The sequence below is a fragment of the Trypanosoma conorhini genome, assembly GCF_003719485.1.
Source record: "Trypanosoma conorhini strain 025E chromosome Unknown Tco_14.4_contig_00020, whole genome shotgun sequence".
In the NCBI taxonomy this organism is placed as follows: Eukaryota; Euglenozoa; class Kinetoplastea; order Trypanosomatida; family Trypanosomatidae; genus Trypanosoma; species Trypanosoma conorhini.
Genome location: NW_021704106.1, coordinates 25,714 through 43,078, shown reverse-complemented (window position 1 = coordinate 43,078; position 17,365 = coordinate 25,714). Strand labels below are relative to the sequence as shown.

At 53.6% G+C, this 17,365-nt stretch overlaps 6 protein-coding genes across 6 annotated transcripts, besides 13 other annotated features; all 6 read left to right on the top strand.

Moving 5' to 3' along the window:
• Positions 1 to 287: 287 nt before the first annotated feature.
• Positions 288 to 317: a microsatellite.
• Positions 318 to 348: 31 nt separating this feature from the next.
• Tco025E_00761 (uncharacterized protein) lies at positions 349 to 1,734 on the top strand (the record flags this gene model as incomplete). The annotated part of the gene is made up of 1 exon (XM_029367701.1): positions 349 to 1,734. One exon carries the CDS (start codon positions 349 to 351, stop codon positions 1,732 to 1,734), a length of 1,386 nt encoding a protein of 461 aa, XP_029232211.1.
• Positions 1,735 to 2,082: 348 nt separating this feature from the next.
• Positions 2,083 to 2,110: a microsatellite.
• A 10-nt stretch (positions 2,111 to 2,120) lies between these two features.
• Positions 2,121 to 2,149: a microsatellite.
• Positions 2,150 to 2,386: 237 nt separating this feature from the next.
• Positions 2,387 to 2,413: a microsatellite.
• A 246-nt stretch (positions 2,414 to 2,659) lies between these two features.
• Positions 2,660 to 5,524, top strand: Tco025E_00760 (putative 6-phosphofructo-2-kinase/fructose-2,6-biphosphatase; the record flags this gene model as incomplete). The annotated part of the gene is made up of 1 exon (XM_029367700.1): positions 2,660 to 5,524. The coding sequence occupies one exon, from the start codon at positions 2,660 to 2,662 to the stop codon at positions 5,522 to 5,524; it is 2,865 nt and encodes a 954-aa protein (XP_029232210.1).
• Positions 5,525 to 5,969: 445 nt separating this feature from the next.
• Positions 5,970 to 6,023: a microsatellite.
• Positions 6,024 to 6,154: 131 nt separating this feature from the next.
• Positions 6,155 to 6,189: a microsatellite.
• Positions 6,190 to 6,332: 143 nt separating this feature from the next.
• Positions 6,333 to 6,351: a microsatellite.
• Positions 6,352 to 6,426: 75 nt separating this feature from the next.
• Tco025E_00759 (uncharacterized protein) lies at positions 6,427 to 7,497 on the top strand (the record flags this gene model as incomplete). The annotated part of the gene is made up of 1 exon (XM_029367699.1): positions 6,427 to 7,497. The coding sequence occupies one exon, from the start codon at positions 6,427 to 6,429 to the stop codon at positions 7,495 to 7,497; it is 1,071 nt and encodes a 356-aa protein (XP_029232209.1).
• Positions 7,498 to 8,094: 597 nt separating this feature from the next.
• Positions 8,095 to 8,126: a microsatellite.
• An 85-nt stretch (positions 8,127 to 8,211) lies between these two features.
• Tco025E_00758 (putative serine/threonine protein kinase, putative,protein kinase) lies at positions 8,212 to 12,225 on the top strand (the record flags this gene model as incomplete). Its single annotated transcript, XM_029367698.1, has 1 exon — positions 8,212 to 12,225. One exon carries the CDS (start codon positions 8,212 to 8,214, stop codon positions 12,223 to 12,225), a length of 4,014 nt encoding a protein of 1,337 aa, XP_029232208.1.
• A 312-nt stretch (positions 12,226 to 12,537) lies between these two features.
• Positions 12,538 to 12,557: a microsatellite.
• A 402-nt stretch (positions 12,558 to 12,959) lies between these two features.
• Positions 12,960 to 12,980: a microsatellite.
• A 1,341-nt stretch (positions 12,981 to 14,321) lies between these two features.
• Tco025E_00757 (tubulin-specific chaperone E) lies at positions 14,322 to 15,887 on the top strand (the record flags this gene model as incomplete). Its single annotated transcript, XM_029367697.1, has 1 exon — positions 14,322 to 15,887. One exon carries the CDS (start codon positions 14,322 to 14,324, stop codon positions 15,885 to 15,887), a length of 1,566 nt encoding a protein of 521 aa, XP_029232207.1.
• Positions 15,888 to 16,079: 192 nt separating this feature from the next.
• Positions 16,080 to 16,143: a sequence feature (GA-rich).
• Positions 16,144 to 16,239: 96 nt separating this feature from the next.
• Positions 16,240 to 17,037, top strand: Tco025E_00756 (uncharacterized protein; the record flags this gene model as incomplete). The annotated part of the gene is made up of 1 exon (XM_029367696.1): positions 16,240 to 17,037. The coding sequence occupies one exon, from the start codon at positions 16,240 to 16,242 to the stop codon at positions 17,035 to 17,037; it is 798 nt and encodes a 265-aa protein (XP_029232206.1).
• Positions 17,038 to 17,129: 92 nt separating this feature from the next.
• Positions 17,130 to 17,158: a microsatellite.
• Positions 17,159 to 17,212: 54 nt separating this feature from the next.
• Positions 17,213 to 17,240: a microsatellite.
• Between the last annotated feature and the right edge of the window lie 125 nt (positions 17,241 to 17,365).

Below are 17,365 nucleotides of genomic sequence, written 5' to 3'. Positions count from 1 at the left end.
TCTCATTCTCCATCACTGGCGGCAGGGACAAGAATACCTGCTGTGTTGGATTTTCTGCCCGCGAAACGTGGCCGAAGCGAAGGCTGACTCGGAGAAGATTTTTTTTTTCCACACCACTACATGCACCGCGAAAAGCACCAATGTGTTTTCTCATTTTTTGTCCCCTTCTCTCTTTTTATATCTTTTTTTATTCTTTGTTGCCCCCTCTCTATTTGTTGTAAGACGTTTTTTTTTATTTCTCATGTTTTTCCTGTCTCTTTGCTTCGTATAGTGCGGCGCGCGGCTGCCACACACCCACACCCACACACACAAACACAAGGCAAAAGACTTCACGCGTTGTGGAATGATATGCCCACAACCTCCGTGGCAGAACAACTTCACCCCATTGGGGGCGCTACGTTGCTCGCCGAGAATGGGCGGCCCTGTCTTCTTTTTGACGCCAATGAAGCGACTACAGTGAGCCCCGAGGGCTGGGATGCCGCTACAAATGCTCAAGAAGAGGCGGGGTCCACCTTTTTTGGTGGGGTGAATCTTCTTGCGTCTCCTGCGACACAGTCGGGCAGCCAGGACATGCGCGCCGAGGAGCCGGGGATTCCCGTGCAGCGGCGGCATGTAGTGTACGAGTACGGGGACGGGGCGTTTATTCCTGGCGCGCTGCATAACGAAATCCTCGCAAATCGGGCGGAAATGCGGGAGCAGGAAAGTGTGCGGGAGGCGCAAAGCCAGCTCTTTGCGCCCCCAGCGCATGACACGACCGGTAATAGTGGTGGTGGGAGAGGCGGAGTCTCTAGTCTTCAGACGGCCTCGTTTGATGGTTTTAATCATAATTTGCACGCAGAAGAACTTCGTGGGGTTGTGCGAGCGTTTCTGAAGTGCATGCGCCACACCGAGTTGCTTTGTAAAACCTTTACAGCCGGAGCTGCGCTACTTTCCCTGCTAGTCGTGTGTATGGGTAAATACCAAAACAATTTACTAGGGGATACGCTTTTAGTGTACTTTGCTCTAGCCCACACCTTTGATGCCCCCATGTTTTTATTTCTTTTCCTCCTGCTGCTGGTTACTTCGCTCGCCCCAATGGCATTTGCTCTTTCGGAGGCACAGTGGAGGCCGGTGCAACGCCTCCACACGCTTTATTCCAGTAGTAGCGTGACACCACGCGTAGACGAACGACGCCGCTCCGAAAACTTGACTTCCACTCGACTTGGAATGAGTGTTATGCCATGCGCGGTCCCTTCAATGGGGCCCAGACCCTTGCTGGTTGACAGTGGAAGAGGCTCAATTCTCACACGTTCTCTGCAACTGCCGAACACGAGCCCCAGAAGAGGCGAAGCCACAACTGCCGCATCATATACTGACCCCAATGCGGCGCCGGTAGAGAACACAAAGGAACCGCGGGTGACTCGTGACATAGTGGCGACCGAGAGTATATTAGCCGGACGTCTGTTGGGGTTAAAGCCCGTTAGTCCCTGGCTTCTATTGTTGTCACCTAGAGTCTGGATTTACCTTGCTGGGCTAGTGCTTACAGTGGTAGAGGTCGCCTGCACTGAAGAATGGTCGTCGCAGGATATTTTGGCAATGAAGGTGAACGGTTATGACACCAAAGCAAGGCTGCTTTTTGTTATTCTCACCGTCCGTGCGGTTCTCTTGCTTATATCTCTTTTACTTGTCTTAATTGACTGGTATCGCGAGTATGACAAACACCTTTTCACGGAGGAACCCGCGGGGCGACAGTGAGCTGGAGTCTGACCCCAGTTGAATTCCCTTTTTCTGCATACATGTCTCTTGTGTATGTCGCTTTTCCTTTCCTTGATGCGGTTTTATGTGGCGCTTAGCGTCTGCTGCTGCCATGCGTGTGTGTGTGTGTGCCTCTGTGCATGTCGGTATACATCCATGGGCTCTTTTGCCTGTTGGCTGCAGTGCTGCTTGTTTTATTGCTGCTCCGGGTCTTCGCCTATTTAACCCCATCGGTGCTTTAGCTAAACGACGAAGGCGCCGGATAGTGAGCGAGCAAGCGAGAGGCGAACTAGGTATAGCATACATAAGAGACCTCGAGGAGGGCCCCCAAAAGAACTATTTACAAGGAAAAGAAAAGAAAAAAAAAGTAAAAAAAGGGGAGAGCGATATATAGAAATATATATATATATATATAATCCGTGCACCGACATACACACCCCTCGTGCGGGTGCTTTTCCGTGCGTCAGTGGGTGCAGAGGCGCAAGAAGGAGAAAAGAAAAAAAAGTCGCCGAAGAGGGACGAGAGCGCTGGTGCAACAGGGAAGCCAAATATTAATAACAATAAAAGCTGTTACATAATCAATATATTTTAAAAAGAGAAAAGGAGGGGGAAAAAAAAACAAGGCCAAAAGTTTCATTCGTTGGAGCCAATAACACACACACACACACACACACACGCAACGGAAAAAAACACAAATTATATAATATTGGTTTAATTCGTGTAGTTGGACGAAAAAAAAGGACACAAAACTCCAAGGAAGGAGTACAGCAACAACAAAAAAAAGGAGGGTTAACAAAAAGGACAAGAGACAAGTTTGAGGTGAGAACGAGAACGTGAGGCAGACGCGCCGAGCGTAACACCCTGCAGAAGGCGTAAGGAAGTAACATACAGGCAGTCCACGCAATTGTGGTACGCAGTGGAAGACATGAACGCAGGACACGAATCTTGTGGTTCCTCTCAGGCATCCCCCCAATTGGCGGACGAGGACGGCGGGGATGCACCTTCGACAGGTAGTAGTAATGGAGCTGTTGCTGCTGCAACTGCGGCTCAAGCAAAACCAGTGTCGGAGCTGCCAGAGGCGACAGCAACAGCAACAGCGGCAGCGGCGGCAGCAGCAGCAAGTGCCCTCCACCCGGGTGGCCCTGGTTGCTTCCGGCCCGGCGAGGGTGCCTCGCCAGATGCTGAGCATAAGTTTGGCTACAGAGCAGGAGCCGCTCAATTCTGTGAAACGGTTGTATTGCGGACCTCACCATCATCGCCACCGCCTTCGGTGGCTGAAAACGCAAAAGTATTGCCTGCCCTTCATGCTTTGCCGCACACCCATTCACTTGACCCTTTTTTGGCCAATACAACCACGCAGGTGTCAAGCGACCGTATTGCCTCGGCGCAAACGTGCCCAGTAGAAGTGAACGCCGCGGCGACAGTCGGGGACGAGATGGATTTCACTGAAAATGGGCTGAGGGAAACCCGTAAGTGGCGGGCGACGTCATTTCCTTCACCTTCGTTTTGTCCTATGGATGATATGCAGCAGGCCTTTGCGCAGCCCCTGTCGCACGCGGCGAGGGTGGGCGGTTCCGTTTGGGGTAAGCAATTTCGACCGCGTTTCAGAAGTCGGCTGCAACCGCTGGCTACCATTCAGGACCCTCATGCCGCTTCCGCCGTGCGTGAACAAAATCGCAGCATGCTCATCTCTGTGTTGATGTGGCAAAAACTCTCATTACACCGCCAACTAGAAGAGATGCGAAAGGAATTGTCGGGTCAAAATATATTTTCCCTGGTAAGGGCCAGCAACGCCTCACAGCTGCAGTACCTTCTTGAGAATAAGCTCTGCGACCTCAACAAGCGGGACTATAATGGATGCACACCCCTGCATGTGGCAGCGCTGGAAGGCAATGAGGCGATTGTGCGCGTGTTAATTTCATTTGGTGCGGATATCATGGCCACTGACAATACGGGACGGACCCCGCTTGACTTGGCCGCGGCCAATCGTCACAGCGGCGTGTGTCGCTATCTACTGCATGCTACGCAACAAATTATGCTTCTGCAGGAGCAACGAAAAGAACAAGCGAGTAGTGAAAGTGAGCAGGTGGGCTCCGCAGAAACGAATGCCGGACGAAATACGGGTTTTAGTATGAATATTGCCGCCAACTCAATGATTCACTCACTGCGTTTATCTCCCACAATGCGGGCATGTAAATGTTTGTCTGTAGTGCAATCACCGTCACTGGATTCCGAGGCCGGAAGTGAACAGCAAAATGACACTGCCTCCGCTTCGCTCATGGCTTGTCTCCCGCCAGACGTGATGTCCGTTATTCAATCTCAGTGCGTGGCAGCAAGCCATTCTGTGGAGGACGGCTTGCAGAATGCGGTGGAGGAGGAGGAGGAAGACGACGACGACGACGACGGAGCAGAAGAGGAGCATGCCGCGTCTAAATTTTCAAGCTACACAACCATTTCGGACACGGTGCCGCTTGTTGTTTGCATGGTGGGTCTGCCGGGGCGTGGCAAGTCGTTTATCGCCCAGAGGCTCTCACGTTACCTCAACTGGAAGGGTGTGCCTTGCCGCGTCTTCAACGCGGGTAGCTATCGTCGACGACTCCTCGGTGCTGAGGGGACCGCAGAAGCGTGTTTCTTTGACCCAAATAATGCCAAGGGAAGCCAATTACGGGAGAAAATGGCACAACTCGCATGTGAGGACCTTGTGGAGTTTATTTCCCAACATCGCACCGCTGTGGGTGTGTTTGACGCCACCAACACCACAAGGGCACGCCGACGCAAGCTTGTGGAATTTTTTACCAATGCATCGAAGCAGCGCAATATGGAGTTTCGCATCGTATTTATTGAGTCTATTTGCACGGACGATAACATCATCACGGAAAACATTCTCCGTTCAAAGTGCGGCAACGACGACTTCAAAAATGTTGGGGACATAACCAGAGTAATCGCCTCCTTTCGCTCTCGCATTGCGGAGTATGAGAAGGTGTACGACCCGCTGGATCGCGCAGAGGATATAAGCTTCATTCGCATCGTGAACGTGAAACAGCACATTGTGATGCAAAATATACCCTGCGGTCTCGCAAGTCGTATTGCGTTTTTCCTACTGAACCTGCATCCTGTTGCGTACCCCATTTACATCTCACTCCCTGGTGAAACCGAGGGTGAGAGCAAACATGTCTACGGCGGGGATGAACACTTGACGCCGATGGGCGAAAAGTTCGCCCTGGCACTGCGGCGTTTTATTTTGGAGCGGCATGTGCCAAATATGATCGTGCTGCACGGCACCAACTGCAGCGTGGTAAACACGCTAAAGCCGCTTGCTGAGTTCCTGCGTGACGATAGCGAGAATGGTGTCAACAGGGCGGAGTATGAGGAGAACGGTGCCTTCAGTGGGCTTCCGTCGCAGGAGGAGCTTCTGTGTCCTCTTCCGGGCCTTGACAGCATCAACTACGGCTGGTTTAGTGGACGAACCGTGGGGTGGGTGCGAAAGCGCTACGCAAAACTCTCACGTATTCTTTTCACGGCGTCGCCAGGGAGCAGTGTGGAATCCTTGTCGAGTATGAATATCTCGCCAACTTCGCCCGTTGAAGAAAATGACATGGCACACAGGGGGAAAAAGAGGCACCTGGGCCTTCACAGCAGCAAGACGAGCATGAGGAGGGAAATGCGGCAGAGCAACACTTTGACAAGGGTGCTGAGGGAATTCGTCGCTTCCGTCATGTCCCTAATGGCACTGACCCTCGTTTGTCTTACTGTGTGCAGTTTCCAAATGGTGAAAGTTGCAGGCAGGTGAATGTTCGGCTCGAGCCAGCGCTAATGGCAGTGATGCGTGTGCAAGGACCAGTCGTTGTTGTCGCAACTTCAGTGCCGGCGCAGGGCGTTCTCGCTTTTATGGCAGACGTTTTGCCAGAGATGTCGCCGACGCTGCGTTTACCCAAGCACGCCGTGGTGGAGATTGGGGTTAAAGGGGACATCACAGTGCATCAACTTGAGTCCGCTGAGGACAGCCTCTGCCTGGACACATGAATCGCACAGAAGTAGTGCGAGAGTGGCAGGTATTATTACGGGCGTGCAGCTACGCGTATGTGAGGGTGGGGAGCAGGCAGGAATATGCTCTTATGTTGGGCAGCAATGGGAAGGGGGAAAGAGCGGGTACGCATCCACGCGCACACATTGGCACACAGTGGCACACCTTTTTTTTTTTTGTCCATCTCTGTTTTCATCGATAGTTGGATCTCTTTTTGGTCTTTTTTGTTTGTTTGTTTGTGCGTATGTGTGTGTGTGGGTGGGTGGGCGCATTTTTGCTGCGGCCCAAGTGGCTTTGTGGCATTCATCCTCTCTTTCTTCACCCTCCGCCCAGTCTCTCTGGGTCTGTTGCTGTGCGTGCGCATGTGTGAAACTGTAGCTGTAGCCGTCCGCTATTCCCCCCCCACCCACCACCACCACCACGCACACACCGTCTTTTTTTTTTTCTTTGTGGTGGTCTATGGCGGGATCGAAACGCGAAAGGTCGGTTGCATCCACCGCCCACCCACCACCACTTGCTGTCGCGCTACGGTGACTATTCCTTTTGCTTTGCTTTGCTTTGTGGCTCAAACACAATATATATATATATATATACCGCTTGGGGGAGTGAGTGCAGGCACGCTAGTGAGGGGGGCTGTGGTGGCGATGATCATTTCGGAAGGAACCCCCATGACAAACGGCGAGGTGTTTGCGCTACTGCGGCGACGCCGCGACGAGCGCAACGCGAAGATGCAACCACCATTTGGAATGCAGTTCGTGGGTGGCAGCAACATGCCGCAGCAGCAGCAGAAACGAATCTCGGCCTCAACAGTCGCGAATGCGTCGGCACACACGAGCCTCTTTTTCCCACCTGACGCACTCGTGGCGGATGGACCGATTGCGGGTCTGCAAGGAGCGATGTCTGCGGCTTCCCGTGTTAACGCGAATAATAGCGTTCTCTTCTCCTCGCCGGCGTCCTCGCACCTAATGGTGTTGTTGACGGAAGTGCGTGCCCTACGCTACCTTGGCCGCTACGCCACGATCAGTGGCAGCGACAGGGTGCATGCGCTTTATGGCCCCACTAGTGTGCACACCCGGCGTAGCCGGAGCTTCACTGCCTCGGGTTCCAATGAACAGACGCGAGGTGGTCGGCAACGGGGTGAAGAGAATGGGCACGATGCCGCATCATCGCCTGCAGACGAGGGCCTAACCGATATCCCCGCAGCTAAGGAAATGCAAGAAGAGGCGTTGACGCAGCAGGTGTGGCGCCATCGCCCTGGCACTGTGGGTCACGTATGTGCGGTAGAAGCCCTTCTCGGATTCTGGGAGTCGCACGGGCGGGAGGTGGAACGCCAGAGCGCAACGGCAGTGAAGGCGGTGTTGCGTTCCGTGAGGCAGAGGTTGAGTGACCCTATACGAGGGAACGAGGAGAACTTCACTGCGCATAATAATACTAATAGCCAAAACAATAAGGAACATGAGTCACACCACGCTTCCCCAGAGCAACCGCGTCTGTTGTTTGCCCCGCCGTCTGTGCCGCTTGCGTTGTTTCTTGCGGAACAATCGCCGGTGAGTCCGACGGCTCCCATGCCTACAGAGCATCGTCATTGGACGGAGCAGGATGTTCTTCAGCTAGTCATGGCGCGACCACAGGAAAGCCTTGACGTGCACCGCGTCATGGACGATGTTGAAGAGCTTGTCGGTCAAAATGAGGAGTTGTTGAACTTTCTGGAGGAGGAACTTGTAAAAGTGTTCCTGTAGGCCGTTGTTGGCGGAGGTGGCAATGGTGGCCGTGGGTGTTGAGCTCCTGCTGCTCTCGGAGGGGGACCCAACATACTTGCCTATTACGCATCGCCTCCTAGACGCTGCCTCCCCCTTTCCAGTGACAAGAGCTGCTATGGACCCTTTTGTTTTACCTGAGACGCGGCGCGGCACATTGCTTGTCACTCCACCGCACTCCCTTCACTTTTGTGTCTCGCTGTGGCTGCCTGCTTGGCGCTATATCTTTTTCTAGTTGTGTGAATTATTTTTTTCCCCCTTGCTTTGCCTCTCTGATACATAAAAATACATGCATAATTATTTTGCTTGGAAGGGTATAGCTGGTTATTCAGTCTAGTCAGGGCAGCTGGCGCGTAGCTCTCTGTGGAGCGGTTGGCACCAGTGCAGTGTATATCACGCTTACTTATATACTGTAGGTGGGAGTGGCGTGGCACTGTCCTCACTCAACTGGGCCTGAGTTTGCTGACAAACCCCACTTGGGGAAACAGCAGCGAGGAGAAGGGAAATAAGAATAAAGCAAAAAAAAAACATAGAAAAAAGAAGGTGGGGGTTGTGCCAACAACATCCGAAGAAAGGACTTAGATATAAGCTATATATATATATATATATATTGTAGCTAGTCGGTGTGTATTAGTTTGCGCCCGTGGGAGGCTTCTGCAGTGCTGAGCTAGCTAGTAAGAAGGGAGCGCGGCGAGAATGGTAAATAACGGCAAATTAAGTCTTCGTGAGCGGCTCTCTACCGCCCTTGGGTGGCTATTGTCCTCCAAGCAAGATCGACCTGAATCTAGCAAGAAGCGTGGCGAATGCGCCGCTCCGGTCCCGCACCCCGTGGGTCAGTTGTTGGCGTCGGAAACTCGTCCCCTGTCATTGGCGACCGCGGGAGCTCCGCCGAAGTCGACGACGCACAGCCCAGACGCCAGCGTCAAATGCGGTGGGGAAAAGGGCGTGGCGGCGGCTCCGCGAGTCCGTGATCCAGAGGGGGCGTCCGTGCAGTCTCCCGGCAGCAACGCCGCCCCGGATGCTGCCCCAGTGGATGAAAGTGGTTTCTTTTCGTTTCTTGAGGACGTCATCGCGGGCAATCATACAAAACTGCTGAAGGAACTGAATCGATCGCACACATCAGACTCCGCCAGCAGAACGGAAAGTACGGCACCCGCCTCGCCCCCTCTGACGCCCAGGGACGCCGAGGAAACGGCCAGGGAGAGAGTGGTGGCGGCGTCCTCCTCCTCCTCACCCCCGCCGCCTTTATCAATACCGCCTTCGCCCCCTCTTTCTGGGAAAGAAAAAGAAGCGTCGAAACAGGGAGCGTCGCGAGCAACACAAGCTGCTTTGGATAACCCCTCGCAACGAATCGGTGCCTCTTCGGCAGCCCGCTCGCTGAAGGACTATGAGCTTCTTGCGTACCTTGGTACCGGCACATTTGCCGAGGTTACCTTGGCACGACACAAGGCAACCCACAGGCTATTTGCGCTAAAAAAGATATCTAAACGAAAAGTGCGAGAAGAAGGTTGTGTGCAGTGCACTTTCACGGAACGTCAGTTGCTTGCGTCACTTCGTCATCCCTTCCTAGTGAGATTGTATCAGGCGTTTCAGAGTCGTACGCACCTCTACCTTGTTCTTGAGTTTGCACAAGGTGGCGACATGTACTTCTTCCTAGAGTCGAAGCCGTGGCTGCGGGAGATGCGGCGAAAACTTCAAAAATCGCAGCGAACCCATTTTCGTGCTGATACGTCATTTTCATCTCTACATGGCATGCAAGAAGAGTCTGAGCTGGCGACGGGTTCCTCCTCTGCTTTTAGGTCGTTGCACTCAACCATTTCCTCCCTTAATGCCCCTTTAGCCCTGGCCCCAGACCATAGTCGTGCACCCATTCGTTTGATTGCCTTTTACGCTATCGAACTCGCATTAGTGCTGCAGTATCTGCACGATCAGGGTTTTGTCTATCGCGATCTTAAGCCGGAGAATGTCCTCATCACACGTGAAGGACATGTGATGCTTACCGATTTTGGGGTGGCGAAGTATGAGGCTGGAGTCAAGCGAAGGGGAGCGGGTGGTGAAGGTGTCAAGAGTTTTACAGGTACGGCACAGTACATGAGCCCAGAGATGCTGCTTGGGGAGCCACAAGATTCCCGCATGGACTGGTGGAGTTTTGGCTGCCTTCTTTTTGAAATGGCAACGGGACGCCGACCCTTCGAGGGAGAGAGTCCGTATGTCATTCTGCAGGCCATCGTCGAGCATGATGTATGCATTCGCCATGAGGACTTTCTCCTCACCTCGCTGGAGATAGAAACACGTATGACGCAATTGCAGCAACGATACCAGGCCTTCGTCCTTCAACATTTGGGGCTGATGGAGCAGGAGAAGGACACCTGGAGCATGCCCGAGGAGGAGGGTGTGAAACCCTGTAGCGTCTTTCTGGACCCACAGTCCACGAAGTCGAGAGACGTGTCTTTCGTGCCGTCTGAGACTGTCGTATGTGAAGGCAGGGGCGTCAGCGGTGATGGTGCGCGCAGTTTGCAGGGCGAAGGCCTCAACCACAATAATCGGGACACAATGAAGGCAACGACCTCCACGACTTCTGAAGACCGTGCCATGTATATGAAGTTTGCAGTAGAGGAATTAGATGAGGCGTGCGAGTTATTGGGCGACCTCATCGTTTCACTGCTAGAGCGCCGCGTTGAGCGGCGTTTGGGTGGAACATCGGTGCTTGAGCACCCCTTCTTCTCCTGCCCGTATGTCTGTTCGCAGATGTACTACACGCACGATGCGAGAACGGAGCTAGACGACAACAGTAGCCTTTACAACACAATAAAATCGACCTGTAGTTCCGCCCTCACCCCACAACATCCCCCCACTAAGTCAAATGAATTATTTACGCTGTACCTGCACCAGGAGGATGCGACTGTGCCCTCAGGAGGTCGTGATGTAGACGGTGATAAGATGGGTGGAAGCATTGATGTAGACGACAGGGATGACACGGACGATGACGACGTGAGCGGGGCTGAAGTTCGACCTTGTCTTAGTGTGGCGTCGTTTCTTGCCCAGCCCCCGCTGCAGCGGCCAGACAACTGGCGCGAACTCTTTTTGGAGGGGAAGGTGGCACCTTTGTTCGTCCCCCGCCTCTTCGCCGCCGACGATTTGCGGTACTTTCCTCATGCAATGACAGCCATGGGAGACAGTGCTGTGGAGCAACAGCGTGTGCTGCGTGAACAAATACGGAGAAAAAACAGTTTTGCGCACCTCCGCGAGGGCGAAGGTGACAATCGGACGATCGCTTGCAGAAGCCCCCAGCGAGGCAAGCGCCACTTGCTGCATTCGGAACTCGTAGTGAGTGAGGAAGACGAGGATGTTGGGCTCGTGCCACAGTCGCAGCCACAGCGAGACTATTTATGGGTGCCAGTGGGAGGGAAGAAAGGGTTGGTGCGCGCATATGAGGAAGCTTCATCGGGGGAAAAATCTCACATCAGTCCGGTGTCCCGGCCGCGTGTCATTTTTACTGCCTCCTCACCTCCGAGTCTTGGGGGGTCCCTCGTCCAGTCCCCGTCGCTGTTGACAAAGTCACGTGATAGGTCACGTACCAGGGTGTGGTGTAGTGTGGCGGAGGGGGAATCTGCCACGGACCCACTGGATGAATCACCGCACCGTCTTGCCTTGTCGGCCCCGTACTTGTCATGTTCCGCGTCCGCGGCAGAAACAGCAACCACACCCGAAATCGCAACGGGAACGGCGTTGGCGGAAACGAAGTCTCTTACCACTTCTCATGTTGCATCCTCGGAAGCCGCGAAATCACAGGATGTCTCCCCCCAGCAGCCGCAGCCAATCACGAGTGAAGAGCAGGCAGCTGCATCAAAAGGATTTTCATCCGCAGCAGCATCACCAAGGAAACTTTCGACCCCAGTCGCGTTTGCTCCTTTGTCGGCAGAGTTGGAAGGAACCCCATTGCGGGTATCGTCTCACTCAAGCACTGAATATGACGACAGTCAACTTAATTCATTGGACACGAATGCGGATGAGGCATTGGGGACACTTCGTGGGATTGCGTACGATGTGGAGGATTATGTTCCCGGTCCGGCAGCATGGAAGGGACTGCTTTTGAGAAGCAACACCGGTATTCCAACCGGAGAGGTAAGTAAAAACGCTGGAGTTCAGACTCGTTTGCCCCACGTGGCGCGTCAGACGTTAGATGTGGCCTCACAATCTCCTCTTCAACAGCGTAGCGCCGGCGCGGAGGTGCCGTCAGACGACAATCGGCAGTCTCATGGGCGCGTTTCACGTGAAGCAGCCATGTCTGAGAGTCCCACGATGCCGTCTCCCCCACTAGGCAGTGGCCATGCAAGCAAAGAGGGTCACCCCGCGGCGACCGCGCACCCCACAGCACTCCTCCCAGTGTTTTCTCCGCACCTGGACACCGACACCGGCACCGCCTCACCAAGGTCGCCAAGTCCGCGGGAAGCTGCAGACAGTACCTGTTTCACGCAGGACGTGCATCCGCTCCCACGCTTTAGCCTTGTTGAGGTGGAGGAGATGCGTCCGACGTATGACTCGATTGGGGAGCGCCTCGTCCCTTCTACGCCTGAGGGGTCCTCGTCCGTCGGAGGCGGTGGTGGTGTGCAGCATTATTTGGGCTTCACATTCGACTCACGCGGCTGCAACACCTTTCTCATGGAAGGTGCAGCCAATGGCGGTACTGGCGGGAAATGGGTCACTTGAAGGGACTTCTATTGGAAACTGCAAAAATAGGGTTACAAGGGGGATGCATCAGCCTGGAGAGGAAACTGACGAGCTAGGAAGAAGCAAAACGCAGAAGAATTGTGTGTCGTTTGTTCACATCTCTGGAGCGCGGACAAACACGCAAGCGAGTGCAAGAGTAGCTGTGGTGGTTTAGTGGCCATATGCGCTTACATGCTGCTCTCTGCTCCTCTGCTCATATCTACGAGCATGATTTAAAGAGAACGACGAAGAATAAAAAAAGACGTGTGAGGGAAAAAAACGGAGGGTTATTTCTTCCGCTCTGGCACACACATATATATATATATATATATGTTCTGCGTGTGCTTTGCTGACTCTCTGGAAATGTATGTTTCTGCCACGAGTGTATCCACCAAGGTAGGTGTCTTTTTCTGCATCCCCACTTAACCACTGTCTTGTCGTTTTTTTCCTTCACTTTTTTTTGTCCCCTTCCCCTTCCCGTTTTGTTTTTACGTGTTGTTGAGTTTTTTTTTTTTGACACGTTTTGTTCCTGTTGTTTTTTGGTGCCTGTTTTTGCCCTTTTGTGCATTACATTTTCACCGCAGTTCTTTTTTTTTTTTCGCTGTTGTTCTTCAACGAGGGCTTGTTTTAGTGGAATGCTCCTCGTTTTATCTTTAGTTTTTATATAAATGTGTACGCCATTGATTTTGCCTCCTTGTCACCTCACGATGTTGACAAGCCTTTCTCTCTCTCTCTGTGTGTGTGTGTCTGTGTGTTATTTCTCTTGACAGTGTGTTTTTTTTGCTTTTTTTTCGTTTCTGTGTGGGTGTTTGCTGCGCGGTGCGCATTAAACCACCGTCAATGCAGCCGGTTGAGGAAGCCGAAGTAATGATGAGAAGGGGTCCATGACTGTGTTTTATACTTCACAATGGATATGCACCAAAATCCGTGGATATCTGAGTTTTTTTCTCTTTTCTTTTCTGCGCGTATGTATATCTATGCTGGTTTTTGGCCTTCCTGGGCGTCTTTGTTGGCGTGACTGCCTTTGTTGATGTGCGCAGGTGAGTGCTCTTGCTGTGCGTGCGGCACCAGCGCTGTCCACCACGAGGTTTGCTGCTGCCAATGGCAATACCCCCCGCATTCAACGGTGTCAGCACTCACACACTTCCACACATACGAAGTGTGGGCGCCGACGAAAAAAAAAAAGGAGCGGGGGGGGGGTGGACAAGCACGCAAGAAGGCAAATAAAAAAAGAATGGGAGGTCAAGGGTGAGAGCTTTGAGGATTCACGGTACTTGTCTCAAGTCCCCGCTCTTGCCGCCGTTTTTGTTCTGTTTGTTTTTTCTGTTCCATCCTTTACGTGGTGCGGATTGCGTTGCTCTGGCTGCGGTGTATGCTCTTATTGGGGCATTTCTTTCCTCCGGATTTCTTTCTTTTTCTTTCTTCACTACATATACGGAGAGACACAGAACCCCACGTACGTCCACATATATACATAGTTTGAGATATATGTATACATGTACATTGGTGCGGTGTTCACTGTGGAGATGTAGAAATAACTCTTATTGCTTCTCTTGTTCTTCTTTTGCTGTTGTTTTTTTTCTATTGTTTCAGTGTATCTGTGTTCACCCCTGTCCCTTCCCCTTTTTTTTTTTTGCATCTGTGCTCTCGACGTTGAAGGAGTGAATCAGTTATTCTATTGCGGTGAAAAGCTCAATTATTGAAGCTTGCACTCTCTTGCATAACTGCATTCTTTATCGCCGAAGCCGCTTTCTTTCTTTCCCTCTCTGTGTGTGCGTTTCTCAGTAGTGTTGAGGCATGTACTGTTACTACGAGCCCTGCGACTGCTGTGGCTTTTCCTGCTGCCTATTTTCTTCGTTGTTGTTGTTGTGAGGGGGGGGGGTTGTGCATTGCAGGCGGGAACTGCAGGAAGGGAGATGGGGGTAATCTGTTGCAGCGTGGCGCCAGTTTTTCTTTTTTTGAGTTTTTTTATTCTTCTTTCGTTGCTTCTACTCGCTCGGGTGCGGTGGGTGCATGGGGCGGGGCCGCAAGGGGGGTTAGTGAAACACACGGGCAGCAGGTGAAGGACGTGAGGGTGAGAGGCGGCGCGGCGAGCGATGGTGGCCCCGGTGGTTAGTTTCTTGGACGCCATCCGCAGCCGCTACGGCTCAACCGACGAGGGTGACGCCCAAGACGCTGACGCCCTGCTCGTCGGGGACCCAAGCCGCCACCGCAACAAGAAGTGGGAGCTTGTTGGCATGGAGAAAACGCGGCTGAAGCAGGCAGACCACACGCGCCTTGTCCACGTCGTGCTTCGTGGCATGAGCATCACAACCGGCGAGCGGAGCGAGGGTGAGCTGGCAGCGGCGGCGCTGAACCGCCTGCAGGAAGTTGACATTGCCGCGAATCCGCTGCTGCCGATGCGGGAGGTGGGCACCATTGTTCGCCACCTCCCCGCCCTGACCGTTCTGCAGCTGTCGGACAACCCCGACCTCCTCCCTGGGGGGGCCGCGGCCACGGCACGGACGGCAACGCCGCTGCTGGTGTCAGCGCAGCTGCGAAAGTTGGTGCTTCACAATGTTGGTTTTCGCTCCATATGGCAGCTCCGGGCACTTGTGGATCTCCCCGCGCTTGAGGAGCTGCACCTTGAGAATAACAACATTCAGCGTCTCAGACTCGTGTCGGAGGCGGAGGAAACATCGCCGGGATACCCTCAAGCGAATGCGGTGGGCGCCGACGACGGAAGTCGCTGCTGGTTCCCGAACGTCACGACGCTCAACCTTGCGGAGAATGAGTTGTCCTCGTGGGGTCGTGAGAGTGGACTCAATGAGACCTTGACGACGGCGTTCCCGCGGGTGACGCAGCTATTTTTAACGGCAAACCGCATGCCCAATTTGGACGACGAGAAGTTCACAGCAACAGGGGGCTCCGCCGCTACCACTGCTGTCGACGACGACGACGACGACTACGCGTACCTGCGTCCCCTGGAATTGCTCAGTGTGAAGGACAACACGACCATCAATGACCCACGTACGCTTGAGGCACTGCGAAAGTTGTGTCCCCATCTGCACACGTTCCGCATCACATACAGTGCTATGTTTCCGCAGTGGAATGAAACGCTTGGGCGCATGTACGTGGTTGCGTCCTTGCCAGGCATCACGACACTTAACCGGGGGATAGTGCGGCCCAAGGAGCGGCTCGACTCCGAGATCTTTTACGTCCAACGGGGTTTGGCCGCCAAGCAGCAGGAGGAGGAGCGGAAAGTTGAAGACCAAAAACAGGCGCAGTGGAGGGAACCAGAGAAGGCGGGGTTGGCGCCGCGCTTTCCCCTCCTGGAAACCCTGCGAGAAAAACACAAGCAAGTTATTATGTCCATTTACCGCGAGGGAGAGACGGCAAGCCACGACGGCATCAGCCAAATGATGCTTCGCCTCACGCTTCGCTGTGATGGATTTGAGCCGGTAACGAAGTCCATACCAAGTTCAATGACTGTAGGGAAACTCAAGGCACTCGTGCGTGCCGTTTTTGGCGTTGTCCCGTCGTATCAACGGCTGTCCTTCTTTTCAGGCGATGCAGCCGTGGTGGAGCGCCCCATGGAGCTTGATAACGAATTACAGAGCCTTGCATTCTACGGCGTATCTGACGGCGCGCTGGTGCAGGTGGTTGACACATCTTTGCGGTAATCGCGCTTGCGCCCTCCCACCGCAGCATAAATCTGGGTCACAATATTCCTTCCCTTTGCCCCCTTCCTTGTGTGGCCCGGGCATGCGCTAACCTCTTTACTTTACGTCTTCTGCATATTTGCCTTCTTTGTGTTGGCGTTTGTTGCTGTTGAAGTGCTCAGCCTGCTGCCTCACACTCCTACATAAGGCTAATTTGTTTTATCTGCTTCTCCTTTTTTTACATTTTATTTTATTTTCTCTCGCCTTTTCTTTCCTTCGCCTCCCCATGCGTTGCCGTTCATTCAGGAAGCAGCGGTTTTGTCGCCTTTGGTTGATTTTGATTATTTATTTGGTTTAGGCGGCACGAGCTCGCATGCGACGCGTCGTGGCGCGTGCTCTTCTATCGGCGCGGCGCACACCGTGTGGGGTTGCCGCTCCGTTCGGCACAAGCCACCCGCGTCTGCGGGACGTCAGTGTTCCGTGGAGTGTGGCGGGGGGCGGCGACACGCGGGGCGATGGCGTCGCGGCGTTACGGCGTCCCCAGCGCAGTGGGAACCCAAAGGGCGGCACCCACAGCAACATTGGTCCTGTAAAAGATCGTTTCCCGCCTGTTTTGACGGACCTGAGCGACCCAAGGAGGCGGCTGGCCGTTCTCGTGGACGCCTCAAGTGTCGAGCCACGCGTCTTCTACAACACGATCCTTCCCGCCGCCAAAAAGGTAGGAGTGCCGGTGCTTGTGCGCACATTCGCAGTGCAGCTAAGTAGTGAGTGGGAGTCACATCTATCCGGCAGCGGGGCAACGAAAAAGCTTGACCGGGACCTGAACAGCAGCGCCGAGGCGGAAGCCGCAGATATGCCGGAAATAGTCAACGGGGGGGAGGAGCGGACAATTGGAAACACATCCTTGTACACACCCATAGAGTTTTTTCGCGTGGAGCGGTTTATACCGGTGTCGATGCAGATGGAAGCTGATGCGAACCACATTTTTGACTTTCGCCGCCAAAATAAGATCGAGGCCGTGTGTTTTGTTTGCAGTGAAGTTGACCGGGGCGTGTTTGAGGGATTTCTGCCGAACATTGCCGGCAATGGCTTCAATCAGTACGTGCTGGACGAGCTCGGCATGGCGAGGGAGGTACTCGAGGATGGCCGCTCAGCCGATGGCTCTCCATGATGGCTGCAGCGCGGAGGCGGCGGCGCAGTGGGGACCACGAAGTTGCAGGCGTTGCCACAGTGCGGATACAAGCAGCAAATTAAATTTGAACGGAAAAAAAAAGAAATGAAAAGGAAAGAAAGAGCTTCTCACTAACTTCGGTTGGACCACTTCATGTGTGTGTGTGTGTCAAAGTGGGGAGGGGAGGGGAGAGAAGGGGAGGGTTAACCCAGAGAATGGTACGAGCAAGGAGAGGAGGAATATGGCGCCGGGATTCCCCCCACTGCGGCGGCGTTGCTGCGTATCGCAGGTGCGTTTTGCTACTTTCCCTTCCACGCCTTTCTCTGCG